Source organism: Tasmannia lanceolata, unplaced genomic scaffold (genome assembly GCF_043159265.1).
Source record: "Tasmannia lanceolata isolate RefF3 unplaced genomic scaffold, GAP_Taslan_0.1 ptg000044l, whole genome shotgun sequence".
Taxonomy (NCBI): Eukaryota; Viridiplantae; Streptophyta; class Magnoliopsida; order Canellales; family Winteraceae; genus Tasmannia; species Tasmannia lanceolata.
In genome coordinates this window covers 24,961,337-24,979,312 of record NW_027518721.1, presented here as the reverse complement: position 1 = coordinate 24,979,312, position 17,976 = coordinate 24,961,337, and the positions used below count along the sequence as shown (strand labels likewise).

The 17,976-nt window shown below is 38.0% G+C and overlaps 1 protein-coding gene and 1 pseudogene across 2 annotated transcripts; one reads left to right on the top strand and one right to left on the bottom strand.

Moving 5' to 3' along the window:
- Positions 1-1,970: 1,970 nt before the first annotated feature.
- LOC143864057 (20 kDa chaperonin, chloroplastic-like) lies at positions 1,971-6,357 on the top strand (annotated as a pseudogene). Its single transcript, XR_013241066.1, has 5 exons — positions 1,971-2,240; positions 2,974-3,152; positions 3,495-3,650; positions 4,751-4,828; positions 6,029-6,357. The product of XR_013241066.1 is annotated as a 20 kDa chaperonin, chloroplastic-like (transcript).
- Positions 6,358-6,964: 607 nt separating this feature from the next.
- ARF19 (auxin response factor 19) lies at positions 6,965-16,054 on the bottom strand. The gene is made up of 13 exons (XM_077374872.1): positions 15,549-16,054; positions 14,575-14,687; positions 14,397-14,492; positions 13,966-14,022; positions 13,645-13,800; positions 13,458-13,542; positions 12,311-12,401; positions 11,920-12,084; positions 11,620-11,815; positions 10,149-10,287; positions 8,103-9,775; positions 7,554-7,744; positions 6,965-7,459 (listed from the first exon to the last, which is right to left on the bottom strand). Exons 1-13 carry the CDS (start codon positions 15,586-15,588, stop codon positions 7,315-7,317), a joined length of 3,147 nt encoding a protein of 1,048 aa, XP_077230987.1. The 5' UTR covers positions 15,589-16,054; the 3' UTR covers positions 6,965-7,314.
- Between the last annotated feature and the right edge of the window lie 1,922 nt (positions 16,055-17,976).

Sequence of the window (17,976 nt, the reverse complement as noted above, 5' to 3'; positions counted from 1 at the left end):
ACGAGATATAGCTTGTCTCCTAATAGGTTAGGCTCCAACTAGCGCTATCATTGCCCTTGCAATGAAAAGGCTGACGATGTTTCAAATGTATCAAGGTTCTTATCTAAAAGAGTGGGCTAGTCTTATAACAGAAGAGGGAACACTATACAGACTATGCAAGTCCCCTAAGGATGGGCTTGCAATAATCGCTGCATCTGATGGGAATTAATTGACTTGACTGCTCCTCCCATAGCCCCTCGTAGGACGTGTTTATGCCTATTATATGTAAACTCCATTCGGAGATGCCCAAAGTCCCAAACTATGGGGCCCAATGTGGCCAGCCATTGCACTCCCAACAGCAGGTAACAACCACCCAAGGGAAGAACATAAACTTTAGTTTCAAAGTCCTTACCTTGCATGGTCCACTTGAAATCCTTGCACTCTGCAGTAGTTTCCATTCGTGCTCCATCGGCTACCGTGACCTTAAGGGGAGGGGTTTGTTGTAGCTCACATCCGGTGCGCTTAGCCACGTTTGGATCAATGAAACTATGTGTGCTGCCCGAGTCAATTAATACTATAATCGGTCGTTTCTTCAGAAAACCACGTACCCGCATGGTACATGGTGAACTCGAGCCGTGGAGAGCATGAACTGAAATTTGCAAGTTCTTGGCAGGTTCAAGTTCCCTACTTTCTTCCACTTCATCTTGGTCAAACTTTTCACCACCATCAAGTGGTTCCTCTGCATCCTCATCTCCCACGAGTAGAAATAGTTGGCGAATTTTACATTTGTGGCCTAGCTTGAATTGTTCATCGCAATTGTAACACATGCCCTTCTCTATTCGTTCATTCATCTGTGCTTGGGTCAGTCTTCTAATGGGAGGTAAAGCAGCCTCATGCTTGGGTTGAGCCGTATTATTACCTCCATTTGTAAGCCTATTCGCAGTCGGCTTTGATTTTTTGGCCAGGATCTCAGCCTGTTCTTCTTGTAAGTGTGCCAACCCGATAGCTTGCATCATGCTCGTGGGCTTCAACATCCGGACAACGGTCTGTATTTCATCCTTGAGCCCACTAGTAAAACAGCTAACAAAAAACTCCTCAGACAGTCCTCGGGTCATGTTGGATAGCTTCTCAAATTCCTCTTGATATTCCTTCACAGATCCCATTTGTTGCAACTTTGTGAGTTCTCCCATGAAATCTTCTAAGCATGAGGACCGAACCTGACGCAAAGAGCTTGTACAAATTCACTCCACGTTACCTTTCTTTGTATTCTTTCATACCACTGAAACCATTCAATAGCCTTACCTTCCATATGCATAGAAGCCATTGGTACCTTCTAATCCTCTTCAATATGGTTGAAGTCGAGAAAAAACGTTCACATCTGTATACCCATCCTCGTGGCCCATCGCCATCAAAACGTGGAAATTCCTCTTTCACATATTTAGGATGGACAATACATCGAGATGCAGCTGTTGAATGTGTAGTTTCGTGTTCGACTTCAAACTGTCAAACGCTTCGCCCGTCTCTTTCCCCTGTTAAGAGGGTTGCCAACTGATCATATTTCAGATTGATAGCCGAAACCATTTGTCTTAACTCTGTCATCTCTTCAGCCTGCTTCTCTAAATTTTTCCGAAGTTGGTTGACTGTTTCTTCGATTTTTCTTGCGTCCTGAGATCTAGTTCCGTCAGCCATGGTTTCACCACACACTCAGGCCAGAAAAGCCTGCTCTGATACCAAATGATACGATCTTAGAAGAAGATATCAAGCCTGCAAGAAAGCAGTCCCTCGTCTGGGAGGACTCCCTCTATGCTGTAAGCATGTTTTGGAGAAAAGAAAATATTTTATTACCCCTTTCTGAATGCCGATTACAACTTATTAGAAAACAAGAAATCCATATCAGGAAATCTGGAGCTATCCAATTCCAACACCTAATAGACTCCAAACAAAATATCCAAACTATAAAAGACTCATACCAATTTAAAATACCCTGATAAACATCCTACAAATAAGGAAATAACCACCAATAAAGCAAATAAATGATGTATGTGCGTACGTGCACTTATCAATTTTCCTAGGATTCTATGGCAACTTTGCCCTTTGCTGGTTCATTCCTTACGGGCAGGAGCTTACCACCATTTGAAGGGCTCCTTCCCATGAAAATTAGGGTTAGGGTTTCTTTGGTGGGACCGTGTAGTAGTGTTGGGCTCAATCAGAGACGCTTCCGAGGGCTTGTTGTCAAGGCTGCAACTCTCGTCGCACCCAAGGTATTATATTTTCCTCCTTTTTTGCTTTTTAGAGTTGTAGATTTCTGTCATTAGTGCTGTAGTGGGTTTTATCAGGAACTGTTCTTGGTTTTTAATCGATTAAGACCCTAAACATATAAGGGGAAATGCTTCTGCACGGGAGACTGGGCAGATGGTTTACATCTTGAAATTTAGATTGCTTTATAAATGGAATTTTAAGTGGAAAAATATCTACTGTGATTGTTCAATGATCATAAGATAAAAGTATTTCTGTAATTTACCATGCTTCATAATCTTGCTTTATAAATGGAATTTTCGTAATTAGTTTTTTTCTTATTGCGTTGGTGGTTCATGGATCAAATCTGTTACCTGAATATTAAATTAAAAATTAATATTCAGGTGTTCGATGGTTTGGGGCTTGCTGTTGGATTTTGAAATACGTAACTGCACCCTTGCAACTTAGAATCTGCAAGGTGGCATTTTTGCACGGGTCATATATGTATCCATGGCCATTCCAGAATCTAGAGCCAAACTGGTGTTCCTTCAATGTTTCAGATGATGATTATGATTAGTATGTGCAGAAATGGATGGTTAGGGTTCATTGAAGTATATTATTTATGAGATTAGTAGTTGATATGTTTATCTTTCATTACATTTGTTTTTCCATAATCATGTCATTTGCTCTAAACTGCTGAACCACGTTTTCTTTTCTTTTCATTGTCACATAGTTATGATTCATTATCTGATCTTGCAGTACACTTCCATAAATCCATTGGGTGATAGAGTGCCTATTAAAATTAAGACTGTCGAGGAGAAAACCACTGGTGGTATTTTGCTTCCACAACTGTACAGACTAAACCCCATGGAGGTGAGGTTGTTGCTGTTGGGGAAGGTAAGACCATTGGCAAGACCAAGGTGGATATCGGCATCCAGGTGAATACTCGGCTCAAAACTACTTCCTTACTGCATATTTTAATATGTTACTTGGACACGCTGCTTGTGTGGCCTGGTGATTGGTGCTGTTTAGGTTCCATGCATGGTGGTAAAAAGTAAATGCACTAAGCAGAAGTTTTTTTTTTTTTTTTTTAAAGAAGGAAGCAGACATGGATGCATGTTAATTTGGTTTTCACCTCAGATAGTAAATTTTATTCTGTTGCATGGGTTTCCTTGGATAAGGATAACATGAATGAAATATATAATCTAGCATACCTTTCATTTTATATGTTCTGTTGGAGTGCATCTTGTTAATGCCTGGGCTTTTTTGTCTGCTCATAGACTGGTGCACAGATCGTGTACTCCAAATATGCTGGCACAGAAGTGGAGTTCAATGGATCCAGCCATATGCTGTTGAAGAAGGATGATATAGTTGGTATTCTTGAGACAGATGATATCAAAGATCTGAAGCCTCTCAATGATCGTGTTTTAATCAAGGTTTATTTCATTCCTGTCTAAAGCATATTTTTAGATTCAATTTTGATCTCCATAATCTTTTTTTTTAAATGGAATGGATAATCTTCTTTAAAAGAAGTATGTTGAATCTCTAAGGCAACTCTACTCCAGCACATTAGAGAGAGAAATGGTCAGATGGCAGGCTGAGTAACCCAAAACCCTGGAACATGCACAATATTATCAAAATATTAACGACCCATTAAAGCAAAATTCTAAGTACATATGATGGTAAAACATGCTTAGAAATTACTCTGATTTAGGGATTCATAGTAAACAAAGGTGGATGCCGAGCCAAATGAGCCTAAACCCAACCGTAGCTCACTCTCGTACCCCATTCTAGCTTACCTTCCTGGTCAAAAACCTGATTTTCATGGAATAATTGTAGGGAACAAAATTACTTATAGAAAGACATGGGTGTGTGGTACTTTCTATAAGAAAAATGTAACTGTAATATTCAAAGAAATGCTTAATATTTTGAGATTGCAAAGGTACTAGTTTGGTGGTCTATCTCATGGAATAATTGGTGATAACAATACATTTGAAGGAATGAATTTATAGTACAAATTTGTAGAGTTCCCATGTAATTTGCCATGTCCATTATCCAGTATATGTCAAGGAAAATATATTGTGAAATGTTGGAATACATCGGCACTTTTGCTGAACCTTTTGCTGGCATGGTGCAGTCTATGATTTGTTGTGCATTATATCTTAAGATGCCCTATAAATCTTTTAGAGAGTAGAATGTGAAGTGTTCATTACAGGGGACTATTGCTAATCCTGCAGCTGGCATGGTTCAGTATTGGTTCTCTTTGGTTTTTTTGTTGTCCAGTACATTTCATAGAAAGAAAGGCCTTTGAGAAGTTGGACTGCAGCAGAGAACTGTTGCCGATCTTGTCACCGACATGGTTGTCATCGCTTTGGTTCTTCTCTCTTTGGCTTTATCTGCCATCATGAAGACGATTGGGGGATTAACTTATATGCCCTTTAGTAAAATCTGAGGTATTTGAAGAAAAATAGTTTTAGTTATATTTTTTCTCATTCTAATTTTTTGGTAATAAAACTGTGCGTGTTCTGTTTTTTAGGTTGCTGAATCTGAACAGAAGACGTTCGGCAGCTTGTTTTTAACAGAGGCATCAAAAGGAAATCCTTCAATTGGGACGGTATGGTCACATTCTTTTTTTGTAAATGATGTTATATTCTCCATATCTCCTTCTGGGTGTTAACTTTTTCATAATTTTTTTTATTGCCAAGTTTTTCATCATTATTTTGTTTCTTTTCTAATATAAGAATATTTGAGGCTCACAATGCATGTTTAGATGTGAATGGCGATGCAGGGATTATTATGTTCTGAAAGAAAATAATAGCCCAGTTCATCACCTTTTGCTTTTCTTCCTTGCTTATTGGAGTTTAGTCAGTAATTTATTGATAGATTCTTATTTCTGGGAACATCTAGCCTTAACATGCTCATTTTGTTATAGATGCTTGTGGGTAAGGATAAATAAGTTCTTCAAGATGGGATGGCTTTTGCCCTAACATATACTAATTTACCAGAAACAAGCTGGACGGTAACCTCTGTCTCTAGTCTCTACCTATCAAAGGATTTTCATTTTTTTTAATTGACAAAAAAAATATATTCATAAGTGTTTTAAAATGTGCTAAATCTCTTTACAACATGAAGTTAATCCATGGTTGGCTCTGGAATTTGGGCAAATCAACCATTATTATGTACTTTTCACCGATTTTTGGTTACAAGGGAGTTTTTTTTTTCTGATATGTTAGGAACATTACGCATTTTTTTTTAATAAGAGGAACATTACACATTAGAAGCAAGTTGCTCTTAGTTACGTCTCTCCGTAAGGCTAATTAATGTAGAACTAACTTGAAAAACATCTATGTACTTTTGTAAATGAGACAATACTTATGATGCCTTAAGTCTTATCAACACCACCACCTTACACTGCCTGAAATTATAGATCTGTTTTGAGTCTCTTGACTATATCTCGGATGAATTTGAGAAATTAATGTTGGGATTCTCTCATATCTGGCCTTCTATCAATCGAAAGTTTCAAATTAAGAAGGGAAGTCTCTGAAAAAAGCTATTCTTGCTTTTGGAAATGTTATAAAGCTGTATCTGGGTTTTCTAGTATAGGAATCCATGAATCCATTTTGCAGGGGTGTAATGAGCTTAATCTACAATTTTAATGGAGAGTAGATTTTTGAAAACTGCAAATGTTTTAGTTATGCAGAAGAACAACCATAGACACACGTATATTAGTTTGTGTGTTAGAATTTTGAGAAGTAATTGTAGTTAGCAGATTTGATGCAGTTGGGTGGCACTTATCTATTGATGTCGTGCGCAGGTGATTTCTGTTGGGCCTGGTCCGTTGGATGAGGAGTGCAACCGGAAAGCACTGAGTGTTGCTGCGGGGAACACAGTCTTGTACTCCAAATATGCGGCCATCGACGGTTCTGATTACATAGTTTTGAGGGTATCAGATGTGATGGCATTGCTCTCCTAGTAAGATAGTTTTTAAAGAAGAGAAAGATTGGATAATCTGCAACCTCACTTCTTTTCTGTTTCTGGTTGCAGTATATATTGAATAAGATCTTTTTACAAGACAATAGTGCCCTTGGAAGAGGACTAAATTACAATATTTCAAATCACTAAATAACACATGCTATTAGACTATTAGTTTTGGCATGTTACCCAAATGTAGAATCATAGAATCTTTTTACATAGTTGTCCCAAGGCAGAAGTATAATGTGATGCAATACTACTGTTGATGATAGCAACACGAGGTTTTAGAAATTTTGGGCTGTCATGCCTATGTTTTTTCAGATAGCTCGACTCCCAAAGGCCCTATTTCGTTCCAAAAGCGAGCCAAATTGTGCTTTTACAAGGCTAAAATTGGAGGATCACTCCAGAAAATCTCTCTTTACTAGTCTTTTTATTAATTTTTTTAATAGAATCAGAGAATAGCTCTGGAATATAGTTACCAAAGGCAGCCTTAATCATCCTCGGTTGAAGATAATCCAACATTTGATTTTGGAAATGACTAGTACAAAGAGTTGAAGAAGCAGCCTCACTTATTCTACACATGTTGCTAGTACAGACTCTCTCATTCCTTACCAAAGAAAATAATTCAAATTCAGGTCCCTTCATTAAGTAAAAGACGCCATAATAACAAACCCTCCCGTTAAGCAGTTGAAAGTCGAGAGAAAAGTGGACACCGTTAATCCAATTAGTTGAAAACTCAATTAATTAGAAAACCTCAATCTCAAACAGCAGTTAGAACTTTTAAAGAATATTTTGTTAGCCATTAAACTGAACTTCTGAATACAATTGAGCCGTGTAATTTCATTTGATGTGGTGTGGGGGCCTCTCTCTCTCTCTCTCTCTCTCTCTCTCTCTCTCTCTCTCTCTCTCTCTCTCTCTCTCCGGCGTGTGAGGGAAAGGGAGGGAGCCAACATTTACAAATATATGGAATCCTCTTAATACATCAGCTTGAGAGGAATGAAACAGCACTGATATCCTTTCCTCTGGTCCAATAGCCCTTGCTGAGCTTCAAAATCCAAAAATTAGATCATAATCTTCACTTCAGCAAATCCTCACCGACCAAGCGAGGCAATTCAAATTAGCATAGGATCAAACCTTCCATGCATTCCCGCTATCAGATGCACTACACGCCTGATTCTGTATAGGCATGTTCACCAAATCTCCATCCAAACTCATCTGCTGAACTTCTGCTGATGACAATATCTTGATGCTCTGTGCACAGCTCACGAATTCCCTGTAAGCCCAAAATGGGGAAAGAGAATGTGCTCATTAAAGCAGAAAAATTAAGCAAAAGAGAATTACAACCCTACTTGATCACACTAACTTACTCCCAAGGGTCATCTCCGACAAGTAGAATGTCATTTTCATGATCTACATAAACCAATTTCCAATCAGCTCTGTGAGGATCATCCAGCTGTCCTTCAATCCCAAACATACACGCGAGATCATGCCTGAGTTCACTGTACCCCCTGTAACTAGTGACATCTATAGATCTTCCTACGGATCCACGTTTATGAACCTTCAATTTCAATCAAACAGTACGATGCGTTCAACAGTCGAGCAAATCAAGACAAAAAAGGGGGAAATGATATCAGCACAACCATGTTTTGATAATTGCAAAGGGGAAATGATATCAGTGCAACCATGTTTTGATAATTGCACTGACCCATCTTGTCTTTTAGTGTTTAAAGAGCTGTCAAGGGTTATTACAGTTCCCAAAAACTCTTAAAAAACCAATTAGAAAGGAAACGACAGGCTGCATTTGTGCAATTATTGAAGCATGGTTGGGCTGATATCATTTCCCAACAAACAAATTGCATGTCTTTTTTAATCCATTCTAAGTAAATTGCAAAGAGGTGGATGAAGATGTGGCATACCTTGGTGAATGTCCGAATACGCTGGGACTGGTTAGCCCACAATCCTCTGTTTAGAACCGCGCTTTCATTGATAATGGCATCACTCGAACATCCAGTCTTAAAGGGCGTGTCGGGCAAACCAAATGACTGAGAACTGATTGCCGCAGTAGACAATTCTGTCTCAATCTCCCTCTGATTACTATATTCAGACAGCATGTTTTGAAGATCCTTCCCTGAGCCAAAGCCCCTTGCCAAAAAAGTATCAGGAGTCAAACCATCAATATTAACTCCAAAAAGAAGATTATTTCGAGGGTCTGCTTGAACTTCACCATCCAAACAAAATGAGGGCAAGGAGAAATTTTGCTGAGCACTTCCATCCAAACAAAATGAGGTTGCAGATGAGGAAGCATCCAAGCGGTCAGTAATTGAAGTTCGGTAAGTTTGTTGTTCTGGTTCCTTTGCAGTGGGTGATTCATTCTTGACCTGAATGTTAGGCTTGCTCTGAATTTCATGGGCCAAATTGTTTACAGGCAGAATCGTCGTCATCTCTTCTAACATGATGGCTGGACCTTGGTGGGTTCTGTTCACCAAGCTCGACGAAGAAACATGACAATTATTAGTATAAGGCGAATTTGAACACGAAGGGGCATCCCCATCGGTGAGTCCCGAATGAGCTCTAACAGGCAACGAGGACTTGTCCTGGCTCCGTAGATTTGATGAAAATTGATGTGACTGCTGTAGCGGAGATGGAGAAAATTCGGAGCTTCTGAGCTGCTGGTGCAACAATTGTTGCTGCTGAAATTGCTGATTTTGTTGTTGGCTTTGCGGTTGCTGCGGTAGCTGAGAGTGCAATTTTGGGCTGAGCTGTGAGAGCAAATGCGGCTGTTGCTGCAACTTTTGCAGCAACTGTTGCTGGAGCTGGTGTTGGGATAATAATTGCAGTTGATGCTGACTCTGTGGGACACTCTGTTGTTGTTGTTGTTGTTGTTCCCCTTGTTGGTGGGGCTGAAAATTTTGTTGGACAGCTGTTGTATGGATAGAATTCTGGCTAGACTGACTATGGTTTGGCTGGAGTTGTGCGGTTGGTGTGGAAAACCTCTGCTGTTGTGTAATGGGTTGGGGCAAAAGTTGGTTTGGGATGTGGGTTTGAGGCAAAGGCTGGTTAACAAAAGATTGGTGTTGCCTCTGCTGCTGCTGTTGAGGTTGTTGTTGCTGTTGCCGTTGGCGTTGCTCTTGTTGTAGCTGTTGTTCTTGTTGCTGTTGAAGTTGTTGTTCTTGTTGCCGTTGAAGTTGTTGTTGTTGTTGGAAATTAATAGGAGACTGAGTTTGTTGATGTTGCACTTGTTGTGGCCATGTGAGAGGGGGCTGCGGAAACTGATCTGGTTGGTGGGTTTGTTGATTTGGCTTGGTTAGAGTGAACTGTAAATTAGATAGAGGTAAGGGGTGGGCTTGGAAATTCAGTATCTTAGATGGGTCTTCGGTGGTTAGGTTATTATGCAGAGCTGAGGCAACCATGGAAGGAAAGTATCCTGACTGTGCAGCCGAGGCAATTAGATGAGGATTCTGCTGCATGCTCATCCACTGGACCAGACTCAAGCCAGGGAAGGTTGCGCTTTGAGCATCCTTAGCACCAATGTCATCAGAAAGCCATGGCATCGCCCTCTTGAATGCATTTTCTACTTCGGACCCGTCATCTGTGAAACCACTCATATAAACCCTTAAGAAACTCAAAATCCATGATGTATTTAGAATCTAATACTTCCAAATAGCACTAGAAATTTTATTCAGTCTGATAAGTAGAAAAGGAATGTCGTAAAAGAATCATGTTTTAATAACTAGATGTCTAAGACTGTTACAGTTTCCAAAAAGTTATCAATAGCCATTCAAAAAAGTTTTTTAAGGAGTGCGCCTATCAAAAAAGGGAGTGTGAATATCATTTCACATATGCAGAGGGCGCTTGGTTCATAGAAAACACTATAATTTCATCAGAAAAGAAGAAAAAAGGCAGGAAAGAAGTCACTAATACTGATAGCCTTATATTAAAGTCCAATATAGAACATAGCATACCTGGCATCCCTGGTTGTCTGGGGAACTTAGGTCTGAAGAATGGCGGAGGACATATATAGAAAGGAGTTGTCACTGGCTCAATCTCCCAAATTGAAACTCGGTTTGGTCGTTCACCTGCTGTTGATTCATCCCACCCAACCTGTTCAGCATATTAACTGATAAATAACTCAGAATGATAGAATGCGAAGAGAATATCTAGTAAGGGAATGATTCATTTTTAAAATATGAAGGACTGAGTATTTCAAGAACACCAAGGGGCATTTATAAAACACTTCAAAAACTTCCAAAATAACCTAGATCCTAACTCCTTCAAACTGATGCGGAAACTTCTGGAAGGAATAGTTTTTCATCAGAGTATTCGTTTGCAACAGTCTTTAGTTTGTTTTGAAGATTTTTTCAAGATTTTTTTTTTAATGGCAGAAGATCTTTTCAAGATACAAGACAAGAATTCTATTTTCTACTGTTTGCATAGTTTTGGCCCTCAAAAATGTGAGTCAAAGTTTATTGACATAAATACTTATGAAAGTTGGAGCTTTAATTGTTTTAGTTTCTAATTGAAAAATAAAATAGTATTTTCTGTTTTATAATAAAGATTTCATCATTGTTTAAAAAAAATAGTTTCTAAATTCATTTTGAATATGGTTTAATTTGAAATTATTTTTTGACTGTTATTAAGACTGTTAGAATTGACTTCAGCAAAGAGTTAAGTCAGTTCAGGAGCTGGATTTGACCATGCGTGCGTGTTCACATATACAATGCATATGGGACGAATTTTAGAGGTGTATGGAAATTTATAGTCAGTTTTAGTTTGTTTATTTGCAGTTATTTTTTATGTCTTTGTTTCATGAGTTTTTTATGTCTTTGTTTTAGTTTTAGTTTGTTTATTTGCAGTTAATTTTTTATGTCTGAGCTGTCGTTAGGAGTTTCCATTCCATATTGCTTTCTTTTCCTCTTTACTTTCTAATTTTAACAAGTAGTGTTGGTGCTGTTCCATTCCATATTGCTATTCATCAAATTGGTGGCAAACCCCTGTCAAATATGTGATTTGTGGATTTTCGTGGCTGTTAGAACTCAATTTTTTTTTTAGTTTCTAATTTGAGTTAGAGGAGACCTAACTGGAGCTTGACTTATGGTTAGTTTGAAAGTATTCTTTGACTGATTTTAGTGGAGTGTCTAGAAATGCTTTCTGCAAGGATTTTTCAATTTATTTAGGAGTTAGATTAGGGGTTTACTTTTTGTTTAAGTGGCCAATAAGGTTTCTATATATATTGCATACGAAACAAATTTCCGAGAGATGTGTGAGACTCTGGAAATAAAAAAGTGGAATTCCAGTTCTAATTTGTTTGTTTGAAGTTATACTTTCTGCCCCTTCTACACTAACAGCTCCAGTCCCATCTGGTTAATATTTTATTCAGAATAAATGAATAAAACAGTATATTTATGGTAATCTTTATAAAATGATCAATGTAACCTGAAGATTATGCCATTGTGAATTATTCCATCGAACAGGATCCAGATCACTGTTGCCTGTAACTGTGCCCATATATCTGCGTACTCCTGACTCCTCAGTTTCAAACATCATCCTAAAACGCATGCCGAGGGAAACTTGGGTGTACATTGCTTTATTGTATTTGGCCAAGGGAATGACAAACTCTGAAGGGCTTGCTCTGTTAACCATGGAATACACTCTCTTAAAAGTACGTCAATTTGAAAGTTACAATAATGATCATTTAGTAACGGAGAAGGCAATGAAAAGATCATCCAAAAATACCGTGGGTTGTAAAATACGGTAAAGGGGCTGTTATTTGCCGCAGCATGGGCAGCGGCAGCAAGAATTCCAATATGCATGCTATCACTAGATAAGACTGAAGAGGATAGAGTGGTTTGCTGTCTATTAGAGTGCCTTATACCCAAGAGAAGTTGAGACTTTTCATCTCTGCAGACATAATCAGATTCTTAGTAGTGTCATTTAGGCCCTGTTTGTTTGAGATTATGACAACCGAATGTTAGCCCCAAACCTATTATTGGGCTAAAAATTACATTTAAATTTGAGTCCAATAATAGGTTTAGGGCTGACAATCTGTTGTCATAATCTGAAACGAACAGGGCCTTAGTGTATAAAGGTTGAATTGAATATTACCCATAATATAGCATTTTCCTACCGTATAAAAAGGACAGAATCACCAGAAAAGAGTCTTTTTGTGCTAACAAACACACTCCATCCTGTAGTGAGCAGATGCCTTTTTGGTTGACCTGAAAATTTCGCTCAAGCATGAATATTCAAGATTGTTAACCACCAGAGGTGGATGGATACAGGGAGTGGAATAGGACCAGAGTTAAGTAAGCATGCATAGAACTTCCCAAAAATGAAAATATTTGTAAGGCAAAAGATAATATACTTCAAAACAGAAAACCTGGAACGCTTAAAACTAAGTTACTGTCATCACATTATTCAGAAAGGTATGGACTATAGAAAGGTAATCAGAACAAAAACGATATGGTTTTATCTATTAAACCAATATGTTATTGTATTTACACATCAGTTACTACTTGTTCAAGGAACTCGCATAGTACCAAAGAACTTTTAAGAGCGGGAAAACCCAGATACATGGAAGCTCTTAGAATGAAACTATTGCATGGCCACTCATAGAAGACTTCCTCTATATCCATGCTGCTTGTACTCTGCATAGCAAATCAACAAAAAGTTCCTGCAAAGGAACAAATAATTCACCCAAAGGCCATGAATATAAAAAGAACGATGGAGAAGATATTGCCACACCAATCATTTTTTTTATTTGGTTATATGAAACTGAAAAATGTTCTCATTTTATACCTGTTTTAAACCATACAATTCTAGGAAATGCCACCCGAGCTCTAATTCCACTTCTAATACCACAGATTTTTTTGTTTTGAACAATTTTTCAATATCACGGACTCAGTCAGTATCATTCTACATTTGGCCATACGAATAGTCTAGCAAGACAACCCATCTTCCTGATCAGTCATGGACCCAACATCCTTCAGTTGAGTTCAAACAAACCATGTAACCAGAAATTAGTTATCTCCTAGATACATATGCATTCATCATTTTACACACAACAAGTGGATCTAAATGAACAGAAGAAGGCCTAATGCGAAAAGATTCCAATAAAAAAAAGATAAAATAATCCACTGCAAGAATAAAAAAAGGAAAAGAACTCATGGAGGACTTCCAATCAAGCAGAACCACTTGTATAAATATAAGAAACCAAGGATCCCAATGAAGGCAGCAAAAGAACACAGAATCAAAGCTCTGGAAAGGGAATATACCTCGATAGATATGCCGAAATGTCCATGCAACATCATGTAAGTCTCTTGCTACTAGCTCTTGGGCTGGAGGTTGCAACGAAAAATCCTACAAAACACCTTTTCTGGTAAGCACTAGACTATGGAGATATTGGCTGCACTTTAAGACATGTAACGGTTAGAATGACAAATTTGGAGAAATTACACACACCAGAGGGGGGAAGATCTTCTCAGCTGCACGACGGGGTACAGAGAACCCTCCATGAGTGCTTGTGTCACTAGCTGTAAGTGTTTTACAGAAAAACTCAGCCGGTTGCTTGCTTTGCTTAAGACCCATGTCAGATGCCAGCAATGCTTCCTTGTCAAACTAGAGGAAAATGTATTCAGAGAGCAACTTTAGAAGATATCCAGAAAAAGAGAAGGAAAAAATAAGCCACACAACAAGAAATATACACAAAATCTTACTTGACCTACTTTGTTTAAAGGAAATAAGTTTCGTTGAGTTCAAATACAAAGGTATTAAGGGACCTACTCTGTTCACAGGCTGAAGAGTCATCTGTGCATAAACTTCATCTGTTTCAGCATCCGCCTGATTGAAAAGAATTTAAGTGGTTCATCACTGTTTAAGTATAAAAGATTATATAATAATGCTTTCTCCATTCTCCAACGGCTTAAGCTTTTGGAGAAATTAGTTGTTTCACATGGTATCAGAGCAAAGGTCCTGGGTTCAAAACTCCTTGATATTAAAAAATTCACATGTAATGGACAACCCAAAAGAGGGGCCGCATGTGGCACATGTAGGCCAACACAAAAGGGGGGGGCACACGTGAGGGGGAAGTGTTGAAGTATAAAAGATTAAATACGCTTTCTCCAACAGCTTAAGCTTTTGGAGTAATTGGTTGTTTAACAATCACAAAATAGAATTGCATCAAACAGAGGATGTGTGGAAGGTACACTACATACATGAAGAGTAACATTATGAAGCATGCAAATCAACTTGGACGAGAGCATGGGATAGTTTGGGATGCCATCAGTTTCCTTTTGCATTGAAGCTGCAACCTGCAATGAGAGAGCCCATATAAATCTCAAAAAACCTTCGAGACATGGATCCTCTTCTCAAACAAATGAGAAAGAGACACACCTGTTCACTGTGACCTTGTGGGAAGTAAACCACAAGGCTACCCACCGAAGGCAATGACACGAGAGGTCCTGCACAAGCATGCCACAATTCCGAATTGATGCTTTTTTTCTCACCTGTTTCATACCCACATAGGAAGATCCTGAAATTAGCACAAACGGACACTTCCAAAAGTGACATGAAAATGAAAGAAGCTCTAAACTGCTTAGTTGTGCTACCTAGACTAGAACAAGGGACCTGCAGTGATTGCATCATTCAACAATTTTGTATTAGTGGACATATGCTTATTGAATTCGTAGCCGACCCCAACTAGTTTGGGACAAAGGCTCAGTTGAGAGTGTGCTTATTGAATTCGTAGATAAGACGAATATAAGTATTTACCAGATTCTTTGGTTTTCATTTCGAGATTTTGCTGTGTTTTGATGTGAATAGACGCTTATTTTCAAGGGTTAGGGATACAAGGCTCAATGGGTGTTGAATACCTGTGGATGATTCAAACGATGCAGTGCTGAAGCAAAAACTTTAACTTCTATTAAAGTTATTCCAAAGCAGTTGCAAGAACAACCAAAAGTTGAATTTTTTGGAAGTGCCCATATTTTAATCTCCATTTGTGATCGAATCAATAAAAAGCCCAATCTTTTGGTATCAAGGTCCCTTATGATTTTGTGCTTCATACCCATTTTTTTTTTCTCTCAAGAAATCATTTGAAGAATCATTACTAGCTATTTTAAGATATTTCATCTAAAAGACAGAGGTAAGAGTTAAACCTTTCAGACCAATTTCCACAAATTAGTTAAACCCATCATAATCATAAAATGAAGGAGAATAGAACAAGTTTTTTGCAAATATTTTACCCTTAAAATGAGTTTGAAATACACAGAATATTCAAATTTCTATAAATTGGCTCCACTAGCTCAAGCAAGGCAAAATTCCTTAAAAAGAAAAATCACAAAATTCAGCCCTAAAACCCTACATACCTTCAGAATTCGCAACAAACCCATTTGACGGAGCCTTCATTTTCGCAGACGATTCTTCAAAAACCAGAGACACCCAATTTCTTCTTTTGTGAGAAAATTGCAAAGGAATTCCTTTCCGCGTCAGCAACAACCTTTCCCTACATCTATTACGGAATCCCAATCCAAACCCTAATTTCCCCTTTTTTTCGAAACTTTTGAAAATTCAAGTAGATTCCACCAAATTGCAGCCTTTTTTCCTCACTAGTGCTCTTCACTTCTTAGCCAAAAAAAAAAATCTCGCGAAGAAAAAAGAAACTTTGTTTAACACGCATGGCCGTGAAATTCGCCGGTAAAATGACGATTACTACCGGGAAATGACGCTTCTCATTGCGACCTTAAGCCGACATGAAAATGACTGCAACTGCTTAAAAAGAAAGGCTTTGCCCCTCTCTTCTCAGACAAAATTCTCCTCCTCAAATTCCTCCCAAATTCCTCTCAAATTCACATTTTCGTCCTCCCTTCCTTTTTACTCCTACCTTTTTTTTTATATATATTTTTGCGATTATTCTGCCGTAAAAACCGGACCCACTCACATGCCCCAAAACACTCTAGCCATCGATGTTAACTAATTAAAATATGGATTTATTTATGTCATTAGCCAAATGACTAAAATGACCCCAACTGCGCTTCAACTTTCTTAATCTCAAAACCTTTGTTTTGGTCGTTTCGGAGTATCTTTTGCTTGGTTAGGTTGGAAAAAAAAGTTGAAGCTCCGAGTCTAATCGGATCTCAAATTTTGATAACGCCACTCTCCTCCTATTAATTAAATTTCCATAATTGCTCCCCTATAGCTTTCTCTCAATTATGCAAGCTTTCAACATCAAATTGGGTGACTACGATGTTCTGATAACAAGACATTCACATCTTGTCTTTTATAATTTAACCCGTAAACCCAAAAAGCTTTCAGCACGGCAGCCAATTAAAAAAGAAGGATGAAGGTGAGTTGGGAGTGCAAATATCAGTAGCCTGAATATTACTCTCCTAAATTACCCCTAGCATGGATAGAGTGCCATTATCAAAAGAAAGGGTTGTCGATATTATTTGGGGGGGACATTCCGAATTTGTCACTTTAAATCGGAGAATTACAGTCACGTCATTTCATCCAGCCGCCACCTAATTCTCGTCCACTAAGCCAAACACATTTATTGAGGGTGTTCTAGTCATTTCCAATTAGAAGGGTACCCACGTAAATAGTGAGGAATTAGAAGGGTAGTAATTAAACAGTGTTTAGTTGTCGTAATTGAAGAGGTGACGTATAGTACGGAGAGTCGAGATAGGTGATTGTGATTTCCAGGAATAATCTAGTGTTCATGCAGATCAGATGATCGTATCCGTCCGATCAAGTAGTTTTTATACATTTAAGGTTGCAGCGCTGGGAAATGATATTTCCACTCCATTTCCTAGCTCTCCTAGAAAATGATTGCATTTTCACTTCCTTTTATTTGACTTTCCCCGTAAATAAAGTCATTTTCAGGAAAAGACAAACGCACAAGGAGGTGGCCAAATCATAAAAACGACGTGAAATAAAACAATAGTTAGATTCTGGTTGTGTGATCTTGATTGCACGTGGGAGCAGATAGAGAGAGAGAGATGGCTACTGAAAGTTATTTGGAAATTTTTCCATGGAAAATGAATCATTTTCCAGTGTTTGGTACCATTGAGAATTTTTCCAAAATTGAAAACTTTTCATTATTTTCAAGGAGAAACGAAAACCTACTTCACCCCGTAATTTTATTTTGTACAGAAAATATTATTTTTCATAGTTTGGAAAAGTTTGGAAAGGAAAAATCTTTCTAAATTTCCTACCTTTTACATTTTAAAAAAAAAAGATAATTTGAACTAACCATATTCAGGTTTTATATAAGAGGGACCTTCAATTTATGATGATATCCCTCTAAATTAACCATACTCATATCATTTCCTTTTAAATCATAGAAAGGAAAAAATCCCCGAGAAAAGATTTTCTCTCAGAAAACTTTTTCTTCCAATTATTCACAAGGAAGTAGGATTAATCACCTTCCATGCTTTTTGTTATACCTTATTTATGAAAATAATAACTATCTATAGTAAATCTATAGTAAACACGCTTGAATTTTGTTCCTGACCTCCTCCAGAATATCTCACAAAGTTTCTCAAAAATATGCTTCGCAAAATTATTCGCAAATTGAAAATTTGTAACTAAGTCCAAAATATAGCTCAACAAAATGATATTTTCATATTTTGAGTGTTCTTCAACTCCTCATTCTCCGCTTTTTTAGTAGGGGCAAAATGAGCAGAAGAGAATCAGTTGGAGCCACTCTGCTTTGCTTCCCGAATTCAACAGTTTTAGCCGCTCGAATTTAGGGATTTGGAAAAATGGGCGGAACGGGCCAGCATTGACGAGCACTAT

What these genes read in the sequence shown, in the direction of transcription:
- ARF19 (XM_077374872.1), bottom strand. Translation starts at nt 15,588, where the DNA reads ATGAAGGCTCCGTCAAATGGGTTTGTTGCGAATTCTGAAG. An exon ending in GTTTGTTGCGAATTCTGAAG is followed by an intron (nt 14,688 to 15,548) that starts GTATGTAGGGTT and finishes GGTATGAAACAG; the next exon opens with GTGAGAAAAAAAGCATCAAT. An exon ending in GTCGGAGATGACCCTTGGGA is followed by an intron (nt 7,460 to 7,553) that starts GTAAGTTAGTGT and finishes TTGGGCTTACAG; the next exon opens with GGAATTCGTGAGCTGTGCAC.